General features: G+C 37.6%; 1 protein-coding gene across 2 annotated transcripts in view; it reads right to left on the bottom strand.

The window, feature by feature from the left end:
* The window catches only part of LOC145668291 (tetratricopeptide repeat protein 23-like), a 138,354-nt gene that overhangs the window by 5,761 nt on the left and 109,105 nt on the right, over window positions 1-23,488 (bottom strand). The window contains exon 7 of one of the 2 annotated variants that reach the window (XM_081736017.1): window positions 3,959-4,097. The exons of the other annotated variant lie outside the window; for it this stretch is intronic. Within the exon in view, the coding sequence (XP_081592143.1) occupies window positions 3,959-4,097 (139 nt within the window). The remainder of the gene's footprint in view (window positions 1-3,958; window positions 4,098-23,488) is intronic. 2 annotated transcript variants of the gene reach the window in all.

Here is a 23,488-nt window from a genome sequence, read left to right as displayed (position 1 = left end):
GGTAACAAAGGATTTGTGCGTTCTCTTTTATATATATAGATTGTGCTATTCGAATATTTAAATCTGTTCAAATATTGAATTTTCCCTTTGTTAAAAGAAAATTCTTATTTTTCTCTTTCTCCCTTATTATTATATTTAAATATTTTTCTTCCTTCTTTTTTTACACTTTCATTCTTCTTCAGTTTCTCATTCAAAAGTTTGTTAATACCATTTGCAACTCTTGTTTCCTGTTACCAATGAGATGTCACCTGCAGATTTTATTGTACTGAACAAATTCTCCTTTATCTGTAATTTTCATTCTATAATAATAATAATAATAATAATAATAATAATAATAATAATAATAATAATAATAATAATAATAATAATAATGTTATAGTAGTAGTATCATTGATAATTATATTGTCTATGTAGGATACTTGAAGAAAGTACTTGAAACTACACACAGTATTTGGCTCGTTTTGGCTCGACTCGACTCGAAGCTCGTGTCAAATTTGAGTCGAGGTTCGAGTCGAGTTGGAGGAAATTTTTTGAGCCGAGTTCTCGAGTCGAGCTGATAGCTGTCTGTTTCGAGTCGAGTCGAGTTTCAATGAAAACTAGCTCGAACTCGCCCGTGCCCATCCCTAAATTTGATAGAATGATAATGTGGAAGGAAACGGAAGAAATAAGGACCCCTCGCTCTAGAGATAAGCAGCTGCCACCTGCCACTTTTTTTTTTTTTTAAAGAAAATCTTATTCAACTCTTTCATACATTGGAATTTCTATCGGACTCAAAAGAGACACGATCTTTGAGGGTAATTTAGAAAGCCGTTGATTTTCAGAAGGAATGAAACCCTCAAAGGGATTAGCCTCACGGCTGTCATTCTGACGCCTCAGTCTGTTCGACTACTGAACCATCGTGTTCTCATTTTTCAATTACAGCTAATATCGTCGTAGTAAACTCCATAGTAATACTACATTATTTTCACATATATGCATCATGCTACTCCTTTTATTTGGCTACTTTTAAATATTTCAACTGACAAATCTATTACTAATTCGTCTGAAATAATGAAACCGTATTAAGGTTGCTTTAAAGGGACAAGTTTTGCCGGTAGATGTCACTACAGTCTTTAGTACATATTTCATTTATTTTTTTACCTTTCACGAAAATCCACGATTTCTCATAAATTCGAACCTAAAGATTTCAAATTTTTAGAGAAGGAACTTCATAACCTATCGAAGGCAATAACCCATGCCAATTTTTTATTTAGAATTTTCTTCATTGTTGAAATGGCTTGATTGTTAAAATGGTTCATTCCCGTTGTGCCTACTTCCCGTTCTGCCTACAGACCCTCCAGCACTTTAAAGAAAATATTTTTAATTATCTTATCTCTAGGCAGAACGGTAATTCCCGTTGTGCCTACTTCCCGTTGTGCCTACTCTTTCGAGACGGGGAATTATGTGCAGGGAGGAATTTTTGTAGGGAATATTTCTTTAGTATTTCTAAAAGCTTCTGTAAAAACAACCACCACCTCTACAAGTTTCATCATACATGGAAAATTGGTTGACTCAGTTGCAAGAATGTTAGACATTGTATGTGAAACAAACATTTAAAAAAAAAAAAAAAAAAAGATCTAATATCAAGCAATTTCAGAACAAAATTTTATTTGGGTTTCCAGTAGTTTACCTCCAGCATGCTAAGACTTGCAGAACTAAAAAATGCCACAGTTCACATCCCCAAGACATGTCTGGCCAACTATTAAACAAACAACGCAAGAGGATGCATAAGGCGGCCTTTAAAAAGAGTGTTTGTCTCCATCATATCTCTTTCCTCGAATTGATTGATTCAGTTGCCAGTAACCCGTTTGACATTGTATCTGAAACGAACACGAAACAGACTTACTTCGGGCTAATATCAATTCATTTCACAACCGAATTTTAATCGGTTTTCCAGTAGTTTATCTCCAGCATACTAAGGCTTGCAGTACTAAAAAGTGCCACAATTCACATCCTCAAGACATGTTCGGCCATACATTAAACAAACAATGCAAGAGGATGCATAAGGCGGCCCTTTTGAAAAAAAAAGAGCCTTTGTCTTTTACATCACTGCTCCTTCTTTGGCATTACCTTAACAGGTAATTTGAACACAGTAGCCAATCACCTTCAAGAGTACCAAACTGAAACAAAATCTTATAAATCCCTTTCCCTCCCCGATTATCTGACCTTTTGATTTGAGTTGAAACTCTACAAAAACATTCAATTATGATATTTGTATTTTGTATTCCTGCTATTTACATTGACAATATAAATATGAAAATAGAAGTATGTATGATATTATGGCATATAGTATAGAATCACGTATAGAAGACAAATCAGCTGATAAGGTGATGCCGAAAAAGTAATTTTAATGTAGGAGACTAAGACCCTTTCTTAAGGGCCCCCTTATGCATCCTGTTGCATTAGCCCTATTTGTTTAATATATGGCCATCAAACATGTCTTAAGGATGTGAACTGTGGCACATTTTACGTACTATGAGTCGTAGCACGTTGGAGATGAAATACTGGAAAACCGAATAAATTTTTTTTGTGAAATTACTTGATATTAGACCGAAGAAACTTCGTTTTATGTTCGTTTTCGTTTCAGTTTCAATGTCAAACTGTTTTTTTTTCCAACTGAATCAATTTTCCATTTTCCTGTAGGAATTAAAAAGAAATAATATTCATATTTACTAAAGTAGATGCAAACAACCCTGCTAATAACAGAACTATATCCCAGCAATTTTTCCCAGAAGAAAAAGTAGAATAACATCTAAAATTTATGATGAAACTTGAAGAAATAGTTATTCTTCTTACATAATTTCTTAGAATTACGAAACAGATTATTGCGAATGCAAGACAAAACCCATGGAAAATTTCTGATAAAACTGACAAAATTCAAGGAACAGAATCATAGTTGCAGTTTAATAAAGAGATTTTTTTTTTTCAGCGGCCATGCATCTAAAATGTTATATATAATTCTTCACTTTATTGAAATAACATTTTCTAAATACTGAAAACCCAACGAAACACATAAGACTGTTATAGTAATCAGATGCGTAGCTAGAGGGGAACGAGCGGGGCTGTTGCCCTGAGCGCTAATAGTAGGGGTCGCCGAACAAGCAAGAAGAAAGAAAAAATATGGGAAGTCAGTAAACGACGCGTCGCCCTGAAAACGTATTGGCGTCCGATTAAATCAATATTGTTAGTTTGCAAAGAAATAGATATGATAAAAATTTTCTTGCTTGCTTACAGAATCTATTAGAATTACTAAAGAAAAAATCCCTAGAAAAGATCCCTCCCTGCACAGAATTCCCCGTCTCGAAAGAGTAGGCAGAACGGGAAGTAGGCACAACGGGAATTACCGTTCTGCCTACAGATAAGATCATTAAAAATATTTTCTACAAAGTGCTGGAGGGCCTGTAGGCATAACGGGAAGTAGGCACAACGGGAAGACACCGTTAAAATGAATATCCAAACCTTTAACAATATAATTTTCAACAATGAAGAAAATTCTAAATAAAAAAATCGGCACGGATTGTTCCTTCGATAGGTCATGAAGTTCCTGCTCTAAAAATTTGAAGTCTCTAGGTTGAAAGTTATAAGAGAAATTGTAAATTTTTGTGAAAAGTGAAAAAAAAATACATGAGATAGGAAGACTGTAGTGACATCTATCGGCAAAACTTGTCCGTTTACACCAACCTTAAAACAAGACCCGCATTGTGCAAGGTATTTCTGTGTTTACAAGCACTGGCGATTGTTACATAATATAGTCAAGGAGAAAAATAAAATATTGAATCCAAACTTAATCCTTTGTTTTCAAAGGGAGAGTCAAAACTTACAATATATTTATAAAAATAATAATAATAATAATAATAATAATAATAATAATAATAATAATAATAATAATAATAATAATAATAATAATAATGGTACATACCTAACCAATAAATCAAGAGACCTTTGTGTAGCTTTTGTTTTCCTATCGTTGGCACCAAACAGAAGAGTATCTGCATTTACACATTTTTGAAGGCACTTCACCGCTTCATCAGGTTGATCCAACTTCATATGAACACGAGCTATAAGAAAAATAGATTTATTCTGAATTATTTTAATGCATGATTCAGTGGCGTAGCACAGTTTTGCGGGCCCCACCGCAACGTATAGAGAAGGGGCCCCACTTGTAAAGCCGACAGAAGTAAGGTTGAAGTTCTATTTCTTTAAAACTTTATTCATCGCAAGACTTTGGGGCCCCCTACCTAGGGGCCCCCCGCACTGCGGGGGTTGCGGGGGCAGCTGCTACGCCACTGGCATGATTTTGTCTTTCAAGCACATAATCTGTAATGTCTCAACCATAAAAGTGTAGACAATAAAGCTGAAGAAAGTAATACACGGTCATTTCAAATCATTCCTAAAACATTATTTTCATTACTACTACAGCTTGTTTTATACAAACATATCCTGTAGATAGCTGAACAGTTTGGACAACGTTCAGATCGGAAATGGTTGGATATGTTCCTTTAGTGTTAATTATCTTCACAATATCCAGTGACTTCGTCGCGTTCACAATGACAATAAACATTCACGAAAATGTTTATGTCTGTCACGAACTTTTAAATGTTTTCTTCCATTGCATCCCTCATTATCACTTACGCAGTCCTAACTTCTCACAAGGAAATTTACGAATTAAACATAAAACTTCATATTTGTATACTGTTCAATGGCGATAACATTTTGAGCTCACGGATTAGTACTCACAAATGTCGTTATTATGTTGTTTTGTAACCAGTGGAGTATGCATGACGGGTTCGGGACCATGTAAAAAATAAACATTTATCATATTAAGACATGTATATAAACACCTGAAATTATATGAGCTGCAGCTTGAACCTGTTTGACGAACTTCTGCGTAAAGCACTGCTTCTGACAATCATAATTGTACAGTATCAATAGCATTTAGCGAGAAAAAATGTCTAAAAATGATAGATCAACAAAATATACTACTGAAAGTAAATCTTCATGCGGTGCCTTCCATTTCAACTCAGGCCAAAAAAATAAATAAATAAATAAAAATAAAAATAAAAATAAATAAATAAATAAAAAATAAAATTGTACCATCACCATCTCAGATATTGCTGAAACTTTTTTTTATAGCAACTAGACATGTTTTTAAGAGACCCAAATTTTTTTGTTTTGTCGAAAAAAATTTCCCCGCCAAGTAATGGGCCATCAAAGACGGGGAGTACAATTTATGAATTGTAAAAGACATGGAAAATGGTCAACTTCGGAGCCCCACCATTCAGCTATGGAGACAGGTAGAGTTATAATTCTTGTTGTGGTATGTACATAGGGATATAAATAAACTATATTTTACAATAGTTCGGTTTGCGCATGCATACCTTTTTGTACATAAATTAACAAATGAATGTTAATTTATCTGAAAATCGAAGTTTGCGAATTTTTTTCGAGCACTTCCGGTTCGAATTTTAAAATTCTGTTTTCACGGTTGGTAAGACCTAGTTACCCGCTTTCCGAAAAAAAAATTGTATCGCTTCTGTGTGCAACCGTTTTGTCGCAAAAAATTCGAGAAATTGTAAAATTCTCAAAAATCGCCATTTTTGGGCGCCATTTTCTCGAAAACACCATCTTTTAAAATTCTGAAATTTTGTCAGATGGTTTAGCTTTACATGAATAATAAACACACCAAATACCATTCTCGACCAATGCTTCATGAATTAACTACAGCCTTTTGAAGTTAGCGAAGTTTCGTTAACTTTGATATCACAGCAACACTGGAAACAATAAAAATGCAATGATTTGATGATGTTTGTAATACACATTATTTAAATGAAGAATAAAAGGTTTTCCTGACTGTTTTTTTTATTATTTTGATCAAAAAAGCGCTCTGGAATAGTAAAATGAGCCTCCCCCCTTCTCCATTTTTTTTAACGAAGTAATCTGAGATGGGAATTAAGATTACGAAACACACAAATTTTAAGTTCACTTACGTAAAATGGTCTTCGGAAGCAAAATTTCACTGATTTTTTTTTTCACATGGACCAATCATTTGCTTGCTTGGTGTCTTCTTCGCTAATAGCAGTAGTACACACACAACTCGTCCAGAGGTGGATCCAAGGAGTCGATCGCCCTCCCAGAAGAAACTTTATTTTATATATAAATAAAACCCATTCCAGAGTTTGGAGCTCTTAAAAGTAGCTCTAAGTAGCAGTATTACCCCCCCCCCCTTCCAGAAGTTCGTCCTGTATCCGCCCCTGCGTAGCACATTGCCGATAATCACAAAACACTTATTTTCACTTCTCTTATGCTCTTCTGGAAACTTGTACTTTGCTGAAAGTCCATGTGGAAGCATAAACAGCACTTCAACTGTACGTAATTCATGATTTATTCATAATTCTGCTACGCACCACTGGTTGTCATAAGTATATGCAAGGGCGCCGATCCTGGGGGGACCGGAGCCCCCAAAGCTGATGTGGGCCCCCTATTGTATTTATGAATATACAATATTTGACATAATTTGAATGCAATTTGTCTTAAAATCCTCATATATATACCTTCTGCATCTGAATCCCCCCCCCCTAATCTACAGAGAAAGTTCCTTTTTGCAGACTTCTTAAATCTACGCTTTGAATTGCAGAAGCTCGATTTTGGGGGAAGCATGAAGTTAGTTTATGGTGACCCGTTACTGCCATAAAAACTTCGCCATTTTCCGAAAGCCAAAGGTGACTTCGTTGAATACCAGTTACCGGTCGCATACTTTCCCATTCTTGCTTTTTATTTTTTTCTTCCGGAAGTTGTCGAATTCAGTTCCAGGCAACAAAACGAGAGTAATACCCGGAGTTTGTACTTGCACTATACTCACGAATTCTTCTGCGGTTTTAATACTGTGTATCTGTTTTTGCCTAAGGTAATGCCGCGTTGCCACATTCTTTACCTCCCCCCCCCAACACTGTCGCAGAAACCCTAGCTTGGCCGGTTTCACTGCAAAACCACTGCTTTATCGGACCTGTCTGCATCTCGAACATCTGAAAACGATTTTTAAAGTGGGATGCAGCACCATCATAAATCACTGACACGGTTTGGGAAATTACTTATATCCACGTATTCGAACCTTCTTCTATAACCTATATTTTCGCTTTTCTTCGAGTATTTTTAGAATCTTGTCTATGGCTATGAGTACATGAGCCGAATCGTGTGTTTTGTCGTCGCTTATTACAACAAAACTGTCAGTTGTTCTATATTCCGGTGATATAACTGAATTTCACTTTGCAGAATAACAGTCCAGTTTTCAACGAAGTCCACATGAAGTAAAATAGAATTTGTATCTCGAAATTTTATAAGATGCTTTTCGGTAGCAATTAATTCTCTTTGGATTTTCTTGATGTAGTCATGAATTACAATTCATACAGTTAAACCAGCAATGTACGATACGAAAACGGAAAGTGGCACAGTTTTTTTTTTTTTTTTTTTTAACGAGATCATTGTTTTCCCATATGGCGTACGTAACACTTTCATTTTAAGCAGGATCAAAGACTCCACACTTATTCCTTTCATTCCAGGACATTCACTACATTCTTGAAGCAGACAGCTGTCATTTTCAGCAGATCATACTACTAAAGGAAATAGGTCACTCATGACAGCTTCAATACAGGTTGCACCTTTGATTTGTTGCAACGCAGTAGCAGATAACTTAAAGTTTGCACAATACACACACACACACTTCCCTAGCAGGTTGCGGACTGACCCACTTTAGTCGAATACTATAAAATTCCGAGTGACCCATTCTTATGCTGAGATTGTTCTGTTTAAAAGAAAGTCCGTAAATTTCTTTGATGGAACGCGTATGAAATTGTTTCGCTTTTTTTCTTTTCTTTTTTTTCTTTTTTTTTCTTTTTGTCCTTTTTCGATCACTGTAATGACATCGCACTTAATTGAGACTTTGTCTGGATCATTCCAAGTCATCACTGAGGTAATAGTTCAGGCTTTTTATAGATCATCAGAATTTATTGGATGGCCATTTTAAGTAAACTTAAAATTTGTGTGTTTCGTAATCGTAATTTCCATTTCAGATTACTTCGGTTTAAGAAAACGGACGAGTAAAGGGGAGGCTCATTTTACTATTCCAGAGCGCTTTTTTGATCAAAATAATACAAAACCAGTCAGGAAAACCTTTTATTCTTCATTTGAGTAATGTGAACCACAAACATCATCAAATCATTGCATTTTTATTGTTTCCAGTGTTGCTAACTGTGATATCAAAGTTAACGAAACTTCGCTAACTTCAAAAGGCTGTAGTTAATTCATGAAGCATTGGTCGAGAATGGTATTTGGTGTGTTTATTATTCATGTAAAGCTAAATCATCTGACAAAATTTCAGAATTTTAAAAGATGGTGTTTTCGAGAAAATGGCGCCCAAAAATGGCGATTTTTGAGAATTTTACAATTTCTCGAATTTTTTTGCGACAAAACGGTTGCACACAGAAGCGATACAATTTTTTTTTCGGAAAGCGGGTAACTAGGTCTTACCAACCGTGAAAACAGAATTTTAAAATTCGAACCGGAAGTACTCGAAAAAAATTCGCAAACTTCGACTTTTCAGATAAATTAACATTCATTTGTTAATTTATGTATACACGACTCCAAAAGTGCATTACCACCTGCAATTCTCCTTTTCCTGCAATAGCAGGCAACCCAAAAAGCTCGGCGGTTGGGTTGGTTGCGAATTCGAAAGGCGTTGGACAAAACCTCAATTTTGTCACAAATATATCAGTGTGGCTAACTGCAAATAAGGAAATAAAACAAATTGTTAAGAATGACAATTTTATTATTGTGATGGAGTAGGATGACATCAAAAGTTACAAAATGACTTACTTAAGCAGTTCAAACAAGATGAATGGTAAGAAACAGATATCAGAAGAAAGCATTTCTCTCTTTCCCCCCGCCCCACCCAAAAAAGAAACTCATAAAAAGAAAAAGTTACATAATATAAAAGTTTCATATAAAAGCCTAACAGCACAAAAACAAATATCTACACGAAACGAAAAAGACAAACACAGAATAGGGGACACCAGTGGCGTAGCAGACTTGCGGCCTTCCCATGCAAGATAAAGAGACATGACCCTAGTTGTAAACCCCATTGTTATAATAATAATAATAATAATAATAATAATAATAATAATAATAATAATAATAATAATTATTATTATTATTATTATTATTATTATTACTATTATTATTATTATTATTATTATTATTATTATTATTAAAAAGTCGTTTCCTTTTCTAAATCTCTGACTCTCCCTCAGAGCATAAATGCATATAGCGATCATGTGTGCACCTTTTGTCAATTAGCGGTCCCAAAGGCCAAAAGGGATGGAAATCTCCAAGGAAGAGAAACGAAAAACTTTCTTACGGTAAATTCTAGTTCAAAGTTCGAAGTACTTGCTTTTCCACGTGATTTTTTGTTTCTTTCTTCAGGGAACAAAAAAGTTCTAGCGCCTAAGAAATTACATCATATAATATTGCAAATTTGCAAGTGGATGTATTTACATTGCAATGTTTGGTAATAAAGATATTATGATTAGAAAATAATCTTGCAAAAAGTAAGTTTAATTTCTTCATCCATCGCAAGTCTTAGGGGACCTTTATACCTCGCATCCCCACTCCCCGAATATCGATATCGAAAATTTAGAATGATTATATTCATGTCCATATATTTGCGATATCGAATGTTGATATATGATAATATAGATATCAAAGATAGCGATATATCGACATATCACAGGCCCAGATTCCGAGAAGTGATGCTTGAAATATACCGGAATCAACAATCAAATTCTAAATAAGTTTTTCATTTCCGTATCCAATTTTGAGGGGGAAGGGTGGGAGTCTACTTAGCTACAGAGGCCATATCAATTGTGTTCTCAAACCAGCCATTACACCCGCTATTATCAAAGTGTTAAGTCAGCCATTGTCTGCGAGTTACCCCAGTTCCATTTGAAGTTTGAATTGAAAACCTGAATTACAAAACATCCCAAGACCACTCATTTTCTTCGTATTTTTCGTTTTCTGTTTTTTATGTTAGCATCTATGTTTCAGGGCTATTCACTTGCATAATACGTAAGTCCAAGTCAAAACTTTTTTTTAAAAAAAATCAAAATAATTTCAGCTAAACAGAATAGCATTCCAAGTATAATTTTCTTGTCTTTCTTCTAAAAAACAAAAAAGTACTCCGGTGGACTTCGGATGTTCTGCAATTCAGATCTTCAATTTTATTTACGGTCTTTAACCATCTTTAACTCGCAGGCTCCTTGCTTTCATAAAAAGCATTTGTTGTGTAGATTAAAATCAAAAATGAATTAATCTATATTCTTGGGAACTTATTGTTGCACCAACACACATATATACAGGGTGTAACAAAAAGGTACGGCAAAATTTCAGAGATGGATTCCTTATGGGTAGACAAGCAAAATCGTTCATATGACCATATGTCGGGAAATGTATCATTACAGAGTTACGGCCATTGAGCCGCCTAATGGTGGAAATAGTCATATTCTGGTCGCTCCTTAATGTGACTCAATTTAAACCTCAATAACTCAGATCCTAATTAACCTAGGAAGATATTTTTGATATCTATGTATTTCTAAAGGACGATGCTTTCCGCCTATATATATAGGGTAGCTCAAAAGTCTTGGACACTTGCATAAGTTTTAAAATCGACGGGAAAAGTAAAAAGTGATGATGGGAAAAGAGGTTTAATGAGGGGCTGCAACTTTTGGAGTGTGTCATTCATGGCCGCCATCTTGAAACCCGCCATTTTGCATTCAAGTCTTTTTTTAAATGGGAAAGTGTATGTCACATCAAATGACACTAGCTTGAGCTCAGAAATTTAGTGGTGTAATTTGTTTTTTTCTATCTTGTACAGTTTAGAAGTTATTAATGTTAAAAAGTGGGAAATTATCTTGATACTGACCCAGTTCTCTCTGTTCCAGGTGATCTAAGATAGGTCTGACACGTGAACAGAAGATCGAAATCATCCTTATATCAGTGGAACGCAGCTACCGAACAATAGCAGCTGACTACAACCGACGGTACTCAGACAGAGAACCGGTATCGCACAGCACGGTGGCTCACGTGATCACCAAATTCCGAGAGACGGGCTCTGTTCAAGATAGGGAACGTAGTGGGCGACCAAAGACTGCCACCAATGAGGAAACTGCAACGGCGGTTGTTGCGTCGTTTGTGAAAAGTCCTACACGAAGTACCCGTCGTGTGTCCCTAGCATGTCCGATAAGCCAATCCTCCGTTATCCGGATATTGCACACCAATCAGTGGCATCCTTAAAAGCTGCACATGCAACATAAACTGAACGAGGATGACCCTGATCGCCGGTTGGAGTTCTGCATGTGGGCTACTGAACAACACGAACTGGATCCTGCGTTTGTCAAGGGCATACTGTTCAGTGACGAGGCGTATCTCGCTTTGAACGGGGAGGTTAATCGACATAATTGTCGACACTGGTGTGACGAAAATCCGATCTGGGTTCACCCGAGTCGAGAACATAGTCCAGCGAAGGTGATGGTTTGGTGTGGCATATGGGACACCCGCGTCATTGGGCCATTTTTCAGTTACAACACCTTAACTGCACCGCAGTATCTGATGCTGTTGCAGGACTTTCTGTTCCCTGCCACACTGAACGCTGACGACATTTTCCCATCTTATTTTCAGCACGATGGACCCCTCCACACTATAGACTTGGTGTCCGTCAATGGTTGGATGAACAACTGCCACGGAAGTGAATTGGTCGCCGTGGTCCCGTGGAGTGGCTGCCCAGATCCCCTGACTTAACGCCCCTTGATTTTTATCTATGAGGACATCTTAAGCAGATAGTGTATGCTGAGACAATCCGTGATTTGAGACACCTGGAGGAACGCATCCAACAAGCCTGTGACCAAACTTCAGGAGACATCTCTTCCCTGTGAGACTCCAGTCAGAGTGGTTGCAGGGACTACAGTTGTGCATTGCACGAAATGGACAACACGTAGAACATGTGTTGTAGCATTCAGTATCAAGGTAATTTCCCACCTTTGAACATTAATAATTTCTAAACTGTACTAGATAGGAAAAACAAATTACACCACTAAATTCCTGAGCTCAAGCTAGTGTTATTTGATGGGTCATACACCCCCTTCCCATTTAAAAAAATGACGTGAATCCAAAATGGCGGATTTCAAGATGACATACACTTCAAAAGTTGCGACCCCTCATCAAACCTCTGTTCCCATCATTACTTTTTACTTTTCCCGTCGATTTTCACTTATGCAGGTGTTCAAGGACTTTTGACTCACCCTGTATATTTTATGTATGTGTGGGAGTACCACGGTGGACATGGGAGGGTAATTACTTGTTTTTTGTTTGATTTTTGCATCAGCATTTTGGAGATGGCATTCCTTGGGGATACACTCATAAAATGCATATCAGCGGAAAGCTTAATTTTTGCAGAACACGTTGCTACTAAAATTACCTTCCTATCTTAATCAGAGTTTGATATATTGAGGTTTAAATTGAGACACATTAAGGAGCGACCAGAATGTGACTATTTCACACTAGTAGTCAGCTCAAAGGCCGTAATTCTGGAACGATGCATTTCCCGACATATGGTCATCGGAACGTTTTTGCTTGTCTACCAATAAGGAATACACCCATGAAGTTTTGTCGTACCTTTTAGTTACACCCTCTATACCCAAACAAGATCCGTTTTGTTGATTTACGAAATCACTCTTTTTTCCTCAAACAATTTACAAAAAGGGTCTTGAATGAGGTGGTCGCACTAGTAATGACATCCCGTAGCTTCGTTACGTAACACACACAGTATAAATAAAGCTTCAAAACCACAAATTGCAAGTTCTGCCGCAGATAATTCGGTAAGGTGTCTGCTTGTTGAGTGGGCAACCCAGATTCATATCACGGCTGGTACGGTTTGCTTTTTTTCCCTTTCAAAATACGTTTCTATATGTATATATTTCTTCTTAATAATTACTTTCTTACAATCTTAAATTAGTCGGGGTTAAGTAGTCAGAAGATTAAAATACATGTATGACTACTTTATCCGTGTGTGTGTATGATATGTATGTATGTATCTTTACATATTTGTTTCTTTCTTGGGGCGCGGCGGCTCAGTGGTAGAGCGTTCAACTTTGGTGTTTGGGGTCCGGGTTCGATCCCAGTCAACGACAAGTGAACTTTGTGGTGGACAAACACCGTGTGCGTGGGTTTTCTCGGGGTTCTCCCGCTTTGTTCATTCCACCATTTCATTCATTACTCATCATCACCGTCTCCTTTAGCCTAAACGGCATAAACGTGGGACGTAAAACACAAAGATTTCATTAGTTTCTTTCTTTCAACTAGTGTTGCCACAAGACCAGACAGAAACCTTTGATACGAGACACGAGACGAGACAGACTACTTGTCCCGTCTCGTTTCCCAGACGAGACGAGACGTCTCTTGAAATGCCTCGTATCGTCTCATGTCTCAAAAATGAAAAGACAGTTTTTGAAATTGTTTAAAAATTTATTAACTCGGAATAAATTATTGCCTTCGAAAGTATATCAGCGTTTATTATTTCAAATGAGGACTATCCTAAAAGAACAAGGAAGACCTAAAGTTATTTTTTAAATGATTTTTACAAACAGCTTTCATTTCTATTTTCCAACCGATTCAAGTTTAAATATTTAGTGATACTGTTCCAGATTCAAGTAAAATGTTAAACCATTCTTTGAGATCAGTGTTTCAGAATATTTCATTCCGAGGGCTGGTGGTTATATCTATGTATAAAAATTTTTTATAGAAATACAAGTTCTCTTAATGCCAGTTTCATCAGCAACTAACCATTGTTCATGAGTTTTCTCGTTCCGAACAAAGACAGAAACGTGTAGGCCTTTTCCTGTACTGAGTTTGAAAGGATGTTGGTTTGACAAGAAAATTTAGTTTCGTTTTTTTTTTGTTTTATGATGTTATTCGAACCAAAGTCATTTTTGAAATCAGAAAGTCACATGGGCCTTCTTATATTTTAAAGTGGCGCCAGAGGTTTTGAAAAAAGGATTTCAGAATAAGTGGGGAAGGCTTGCCTTTCGACTGTACCGACGATATTAACAAATATTCCTGTCGTAATAATTCATTACTGGAAACCATTGGCGCCCGAATAATTTTTAAGGGACTCATCTCCTTGATTGCTATATTACGCCTGATATTTAATATACGTAGTTTGCTATATTACACATATATTTTCGTGAGCAAGGGCGGCCGGGCCCCTTCCCCCCTCCCTTCGGGCGCAAGTGGTCGAAACTAAGTAGTCGATGTTTTAAGCAGTGTTTCTTCCAGACATGTTTTTGGGGTGCTGCCCCCTGGAACTCTAAGAGTACCCCCCACGGGGAGACCAAAATAATATATCTATAATAGAATAATACCAGCAGTACCCCCGAAATCCTAAATATACCCTCCGAGGAACATTTTTTCTGAAAGAAACACTGATTGGAAGATTGTAGTCGTGTTGTGTGTTGTGCTGATAACCAAACAAAAGTGGTTAAAAGCTGTAATTTTAACCACTTTGTATAACAGCTCCTTTTTGTGGGCCTCATCCGCTCTAGTGTTGCCACGAGACGAGACATTTCTCGTGTCTCGTCTCACGAGACTAGACAGCTTGAAGTCTTCTCTCGTCTCATCTCGTGGAAACACTACTTTCGACCATGTGGGTTACTGCCTCGATCTTGGAAATGTCCTCGAAGGGATTGTGCTATGAATAACATATTTTATTTGAACTAATTGACTGACTCCGATGCAACATTGTTCCAATTTCGCCTATTCGCAATGTAATTGAATAGACAAACATACGTTTATATGGTTACATGAAGGCGGTCCCGTGTTCGATTCCTAGTGGGGGCACTCGGTCGAAAAATTTAAAAGTTTTTCACGCCAGTCACCTTGAATGAGATTTTCCTTGGTTTTCCACATTCACACCAGGAAGATGCCAGGGTGATACCTTAGGTTTCAGATCACTTCCTTTCTTCCCCAATCCTTTCTTCCTTCCCTTTCCCCACTTCATCACACTCCTGGCCTTGTGACATGGTGCATTATTTTGTCGAAAAATGCCACTACCGTTGGGAAACATGGTCGTCATCAAGGGGTGTACGTAGTCTGCAAGCAGTGTGCGATACGCGTCGGCCGTCATTGTGCCTTGCTCGAGCTATACTAGATACATGCTCACGTGTATGTCCCCCAGAGCATTATTATTATTATTATTATTATTATTATTATTATTATTATTATTATTATATTTGAAATATTATTATTAAAATCAAATATCACGACATTAATTATTAGTTTTAATTAACGGAATTGAGCTGAAAATTAAATCTTGATTTCGAAAGATTAACCATTAAGTTTATGCGTTCGGTACCTTTCTAAAGTAACAAATACTGGAATTGGTTTCAAGGCTGTTTCTGACTGAATACTTTCTTCAAAATAATATTAAAAATTATAGAAAGATTTTCGACACATTCGAGTCGAGTCGAGATTTTTACGAAAAGTCTCGACTCGACTCGTGTCTCGGCTCGAAAATTAGAGTCGAAAAATAAATTTGTCTTGACTCGTCTCGAATTTTACAAAGTGTGTCAACTCGAATTTCAGTCCAGATTCGAGACATGTCTCGACTCGTGCGCATCCCTAAATATTCATATTTTAAATGTGCAATACTACCTCGCGAAAAATGACCCCGAAGTTAATTTACCAAAGTCTACTTTCTTCTTGTTAGATTAGTGATCGTGGTTTAGGATAGATTATGTAAAGTCAGACATGGTTATGTATGTTTAGACTTTCGTTTCTTTCTTTCAAAATGCATTCCTATCTGTTCCCATTTATTATTAATAATTTATTTCTTGCATTTATTAATAACTATCAGAAAAACCCATTATTCGCATGGTGGCTGTATTTGGAAGTCAACGCCTCTATAGTATCACCGTTGATTTCAGCGAGTGCGAAAACTTTGGATTTGACATTAATATCGGCCATTTTGGATTATTTTTACATGTCAGTTATCATCTCCGGTATCCCGACCCTCAACTAAGTGGGGTTAATTTGGAAGTTAATGCAATCGGAGTTTCACCATTGATCTCAGCGACCGCCAAAACTTTGAATTCGACACTAATATCGGATATCTTCTAATACTTTTACATGTCCCTGTAAACGTCTCCTGAGACTTCCTGGTTCGATTTAAAAAAAACACGCTTCGTCTTGATCCGGAACCTGGGCCCAGGTACCCAAGATCAAAATTTGGTAACTCTCGGTCCTCTTGTCTGGTCTCCAGGCAGCACACAGATACATACATACAGACAGACAGACACACAAACAAACTTTTTATTTTATTTATATTAGATTAGGTGTATTTCAAACAGTGCTTCTTCCAGAAGTGTTTTTAGGGGTACTGCCCGCCCGGAGCTCTGAGAGTGCCCCCCGGAAGAGACCAAAATAATACATCTATAATATAATAAAAAATAGAAAGTTATCGATAGTGCCCCCGGAATACGAAGTGTCCCCCCTCCCGCGGAACATAGTTTCTGAATGAAACACTGATTTCAAACACAACAGATAGAACCAACGGCGCCGACTTTCCAAAATGTATGTGGGTGCATATAAATGGCGGGACGAGTTATATGTTTTCAGGGGAGTCTCGATTTTTTTATTGATTTCTTTTTAGTTAAAATCTTTTATGAACACTGGCTTAAAGGGCTGTGTTGTGATAAAGTAAAATATACCGGTAATATAAGGATAAGTTGGGACTATCCTAGCTCAGTCGGTAACACGGCTGACTTAAACGTAAAGAAACAGGTTGAAACCCGGGTTCAAGTTTAATTCCTGTAATGCATATTTCCAACATATATAATTGTGGTATTTAGTGTATATTTTCAACAACTTACATGATGCACAATGAGTGCAAGAGGCAGTGATATTATCAAACGTTACTAAAAGAAAATACTACATTCACACAAATTAAAATGAAAATATCATCATAAAAGAAAATAATTTTAATGGTATTGCAAAAAGAACTTGCAAGGATTTTGAAAATGAAATCTTTGAGTCTTGCGTCCCACGTTTATGCCGGTTAGGCTAAAGGAGACGGTGATATGAGAGATGAATGAAATGGTGGAATGAAGAAAGTGGTAGGAAACGGGAGTGCCCCGAGAAAACCCACGAGCACGGTGTTTGTCCACCACAAGATTCACTTGGCGGGGACTGTGATCGAACCCGGGACCCCAAGCACCAGAGGTGAATATTCTACCACTGAGCCACCGCGACCCCTGCAAGGATTTTGTTGTGGACATAAAGTATAAAGTGACTAATTTAGTGTGTTCCTTGGTTGCCTTTGCAAAAACAATCAATTATGTTTTAGACGTTAGAAATTTTAACTCCCATCTCTATGTTTTAATTGTTTATTTTTTAATAGTGTCAAGCGAGAAATATTTATTTTATTATGTTTATTATGTTCCGAAACTGAAAATCTTGCCTGCAGCGCCCTGACAAGATTATTTGTGTGAGTGCTTTAACCAGGGAACACCAAGGAGGCGGCGCACATAGACAGAACAACCCCTAGCATTTCTTACACAGTACAACGTTGTTTGGCATATAACGTTGCTCCTGTACTAGCGAGTTCCAGCTAGTTAAGCCTTTTATTAACAGCCGGAGGCAGCATTCTGTTATATCGTTGTAGTGAGTGGCGTGTTAAAATACTCCTAGTATCATTTTTTTCATTGTTCGATTGACCTTGAAGGACCAACAAATGCCTTTCGAGGAATACAAGTTCCCTTTAATTCATGAAGTTAATATAGAAATGACCTTCAAACCTATGCTGTGCATAAATGCTGGAAGTCTTATAAAACGGTTTTATCCGTGTGTCTGTAGACCAGAGCCCTGCAAAGCCAGGCCCGAAGACGACCCGGATGGATCTGTATTCTGTGTCCGTCTCGACCCGATCCGGCCCGAATCTCGAGCCGGGCAGAGAATGGGTCGGACTCTAAACTGGCCGGGCACAAAGGAGCCGGGCTCTAAACGGGCCGGGCGTAACTGGCCTGAGAACAACCAAGTTGATAAATCAAGTCAATCCTTCAATATGTAATGGAAAATGAGAAATATGTCGTCATAATATTGCACTGTCTATTTGTCCTTCTCAAATAGGAAAATCGTGTGAAAAGTTACCCAAGGTTTGTTTTCTATATCCCTATACTGTCTGTCTATTTGTTATTTGTGCTTGCTCTGTCCGGCCATGTTTATTATACAATAATACAGCTCATGGACGTAAAAGTCTTATACTACACTCATTAATGCATTACAAGTAACAAAGGAGATATGTAAAACTTCTACACCGTATGTGATACTAATACTACAACTACTACTGCTAATACTATTATTACTATTGCGATTACGAATGCTAGTGCTAATTCCACTATTGCCGCCACTGCTACTACTGTTACTATTATAACTACTGCTACTACTTATTACTATACTAATACGACAGCGAATACCACTACTGCTATTACTAGTAATACGAAAACAAAACAATACAAATGAAATCTTTGAGTTTTACGTCCCACAGTTATGCCGGCTAGGCTAAAGGAGACGGTGATGATGGTGGAATAAATGAAATGAAATGGTGGAATTAATAAACTGGGAGGAAACGGGAGAACGTCGAGAAACCCCACACACGGTGTTTGTCCACCACAAATTTCATTTGGTGAGACCTGGGATCGAACCAGGGACCCCATCCACCAGTGGTGAACGCTCAATCACTGAGCCACCGTTCCGCCCTGGCGTCTTGGTGATTTATTTTATCATAATATTTTGTTATATTTGTAGTATCATACTATGATATAAAGAATACAGGAACATGTAACATCATTTGGTATTTGGCTTGCTAATTGAACATAACTACAAATTGCACTGATCTTATGAGCACGCCAGTTCACGGTTTTGGCCTCCGTGGTCTAAAGGTAGCGTACCAAATTCTACTTAGTAGGTCAAGTACTTGACTTTGTCATACGTTTTTCAGGTAACTACGGCTCAGGCTGTATGGATGATGATGGGATGAATTGGTGGAATGAAAACAGTGGGAGGAAGCGGGACCACCCCGGAAACTCCCACGCACACGGTATTTGTCCACCACAAAGCTCACATAGCATCTGGGTGGTAGTTCTGTACGGATCCAATGACTACGGAATAACGTAGCAGAAACTCCCTACTCTGTAAATATATACTGCTAATATTCGTAAGTTTCAAGCTTGTAAAAGAACGTAGCTGTTTTGTCTTTCTATTAAGGTTTACGATATTTCTATCGTATCTTGTCTGAGCTGCAAAACGAGAGGTAATACATTTATCGATTTATGGTTAGGAATTGGTCCTTTAAAACATTTAATTAAATCGAGAGGTGATAGAAGCATACTCTCCCGCGAAAAACGTACATTTTTGTCCAAATGATTTACCGTCTCTAGGCAACATACCATAATTATTGTCAACACCCTACCGGAACAGGAAGTGGTTCAAATTGACTATTACTTCCTATTTCAATTCTTTTTTCCATAGATCAAAACAATAGGAGATATCAGGATACGGCTTTTTTTTTTTTACGATCAACAGGAAGTGGTTCCAATTAACTATCATTTCCTATTTCAATTCTTGTTTCCAGGAATCAAAACAATAGGAGATATCAAGATACGGCTTTTTTAAATATATCAGAGTCGTAAGGAAATGTTCCTCCAAGAATTCAGCATCCCAAGAATACTTTCCACCAATCCCTATTCAAAAAAGAAGTAGCTGAAGTTAGCCAAGCTCGGTTTCAACGTGTATTGCTACATTTTTAATCTATGACTAAGAGTTTCAACTTGTTGCATATATTAGAGGAGTTACCAGTACCAATACCAAACTAAAAGAAGTGAGTATCGTTTCACAGTATGAAACGAAGATTTCCAAACAATATGAATTCAATAGTGAAACTTGAAGTAGTGTTATCATCTGTCACAAAAGAAAATGTACGTTTTTCGCGGGAGAGTATGCTTCTATCACCTCTCGATTTAATTAAATGTTTTAAAGGACCAATCCCTAACCATAAATCGATAAATGTATTACCTCTCGTTTTGCAGCTCAGACAAGATACGATAGAAATATCGTAAACCTTAATAGAAAGACAAAACAGCTACGTTCTTTTACAAGCTTGAAACTTACGAATATTAGCAGTATATATTTACAGAGTAGGGAGTTTCTGCTACGTTATTCCGTAGTCATTGGATCCGTACAGAACTACCACCCAGATGCTATGTGAGCTTTGTGGTGGACAAATACCGTGTGCGTGGGAGTTTCCGGGGTGGTCCCGCTTCCTCCCACTGTTTTCATTCCACCAATTCATCCCATCATCATCCATACAGCCTGAGCCGTAGTTACCTGAAAAACGTATGACAAAGTCAAGTACTTGACCTACTAAGTAGAATTTGGTACGCTACCTTTAGACCACGGAGGCCAAAACCGTGAACTGGCGTGCTCATAAGATCAGTGCAATTTGTAGTTATGTTCAATTAGCAAGCCAAATACCAAATGATGTTACATGTTCCTGTATTCTTTATATCATAGTATGATACTACAAATATAACAAAATATTATGATAAAATAAATCACCAAGACGCCAGGGCGGAACGGTGGCTCAGTGATTGAGCGTTCACCACTGGTGGATGGGGTCCCTGGTTCGATCCCAGGTCTCACCAAATGAAATTTGTGGTGGACAAACACCGTGTGTGGGGTTTCTCGACGTTCTCCCGTTTCCTCCCAGTTTATTAATTCCACCATTTCATTTCATTTATTCCACCATCATCACCGTCTCCTTTAGCCTAGCCGGCATAACTGTGGGACGTAAAACTCAAAGATTTCATTTGTATTGTTTTGTTTTCGTATTACTAGTAATAGCAGTAGTGGTATTCGCTGTCGTATTAGTATAGTAATAAGTAGTAGCAGTAGTTATAATAGTAACAGTAGTAGCAGTGGCGGCAATAGTGGAATTAGCACTAGCATTCGTAATCGCAATAGTAATAATAGTATTAGCAGTAGTAGTTGTAGTATTAGTATCACATACGGTGTAGAAGTTTTACATATCTCCTTTGTTACTTGTAATGCATTAATGAGTGTAGTATAAGACTTTTACGTCCATGAGCTGTATTATTGTATAATAAACATGGCCGGACAGAGCAAGCACAAATAACAAATAGACAGACAGTATAGGGATATAGAAAACAAACCTTGGGTAACTTTTCACACGATTTTCCTATTTGAGAAGGACAAATAGACAGTGCAATATTATGACGACATATTTCTCATTTTCCATTACATATTGAAGGATTGACTTGATTTATCAACTTGGTTGTTCTCAGGCCAGTTACGCCCGGCCCGTTTAGAGCCCGGCTCCTTTGTGCCCGGCCAGTTTAGAGTCCGACCCATTCTCTGCCCGGCTCGAGATTCGGGCCGGATCGGGTCGAGACGGACACAGAATACAGATCCATCCGGGTCGTCTTCGGGCCTGGCTTTGCAGGGCTCTGGTCTACAGACACACGGATAAAACCGTTTTATAAGACTTCCAGCATTTATGCACAGCATAGGTTTGAAGGTCATTTCTATATTAACTTCATGAATTAAAGGGAACTTGTATTCCTCGAAAGGCATTTGTTGGTCCTTCAAGGTCAATCGAACAATGAAAAAAATGATACTAGGAGTATTTTAACACGCCACTCACTACAACGATATAACAGAATGCTGCCTCCGGCTGTTAATAAAAGGCTTAACTAGCTGGAACTCGCTAGTACAGGAGCAACGTTATATGCCAAACAACGTTGTACTGTGTAAGAAATGCTAGGGGTTGTTCTGTCTATGTGCGCCGCCTCCTTGGTGTTCCCTGGTTAAAGCACTCACACAAATAATCTTGTCAGGGCGCTGCAGGCAAGATTTTCAGTTTCGGAACATAATAAACATAATAAAATAAATATTTCTCGCTTGACACTATTAAAAAATAAACAATTAAAACATAGAGATGGGAGTTAAAATTTCTAACGTCTAAAACATAATTGATTGTTTTTGCAAAGGCAACCAAGGAACACACTAAATTAGTCACTTTATACTTTATGTCCACAACAAAATCCTTGCAGGGGTCGCGGTGGCTCAGTGGTAGAATATTCACCTCTGGTGCTTGGGGTCCCGGGTTCGATCACAGTCCCCGCCAAGTGAATCTTGTGGTGGACAAACACCGTGCTCGTGGGTTTTCTCGGGGCACTCCCGTTTCCTACCACTTTCTTCATTCCACCATTTCATTCATCTCTCATATCACCGTCTCCTTTAGCCTAACCGGCATAAACGTGGGACGCAAGACTCAAAGATTTCATTTTCAAAATCCTTGCAAGTTCTTTTTGCAATACCATTAAAATTATTTTCTTTTATGATGATATTTTCATTTTAATTTGTGTGAATGTAGTATTTTCTTTTAGTAACGTTTGATAATATCACTGCCTCTTGCACTCATTGTGCATCATGTAAGTTGTTGAAAATATACACTAAATACCACAATTATATATGTTGGGAATATGCATTACAGGAATTAAACTTGAACCCGGGTTTCAACCTGTTTCTTTACGTTTAAGTCAGCCGTGTTACCGACTGAGCTAGGATAGTCCCAACTTATCCTTATATTACCGGTATATTTTACTTTATCACAACACAGCCCTTTAAGCCAGTGTTCATAAAAGATTTTAACTAAAAAGAAATCAATAAAAAAATCGAGACTCCCCTGAAAACATATAACTCGTCCCGCCATTTATATGCACCCACATACATTTTGGAAAGTCGGCGCCGTTGGTTCTATCTGTTGTGTTTGAAATCAGTGTTTCATTCAGAAACTATGTTCCGCGGGAGGGGGGACACTTCGTATTCCGGGGGCACTATCGATAACTTTCTATTTTTTATTATATTATAGATGTATTATTTTGGTCTCTTCCGGGGGGCACTCTCAGAGCTCCGGGCGGGCAGTACCCCTAAAAACACTTCTGGAAGAAGCACTGTTTGAAATACACCTAATCTAATATAAATAAAATAAAAAGTTTGTTTGTGTGTCTGTCTGTCTGTATGTATGTATCTGTGTGCTGCCTGGAGACCAGACAAGAGGACCGAGAGTTACCAAATTTTGATCTTGGGTACCTGGGCCCAGGTTCCGGATCAAGACGAAGCGTGTTTTTTTAAATCGAACCAGGAAGTCTCAGGAGACGTTACAGGGACATGTAAAAGTATTAGAAGATATCCGATATTAGTGTCGAATTCAAAGTTTTGGCGGTCGCTGAGATCAATGGTGAAACTCCGATTGCATTAACTTCCAAATTAACCC

The sequence above is a fragment of the Thermobia domestica genome, chromosome 13 (assembly GCF_964235325.1).
Source record: "Thermobia domestica chromosome 13, izTheDome1.hap1.1, whole genome shotgun sequence".
NCBI classification, from domain to species: Eukaryota; Metazoa; Arthropoda; class Insecta; order Zygentoma; family Lepismatidae; genus Thermobia; species Thermobia domestica.
This window is presented reverse-complemented; position numbering and strand designations above follow the sequence as displayed.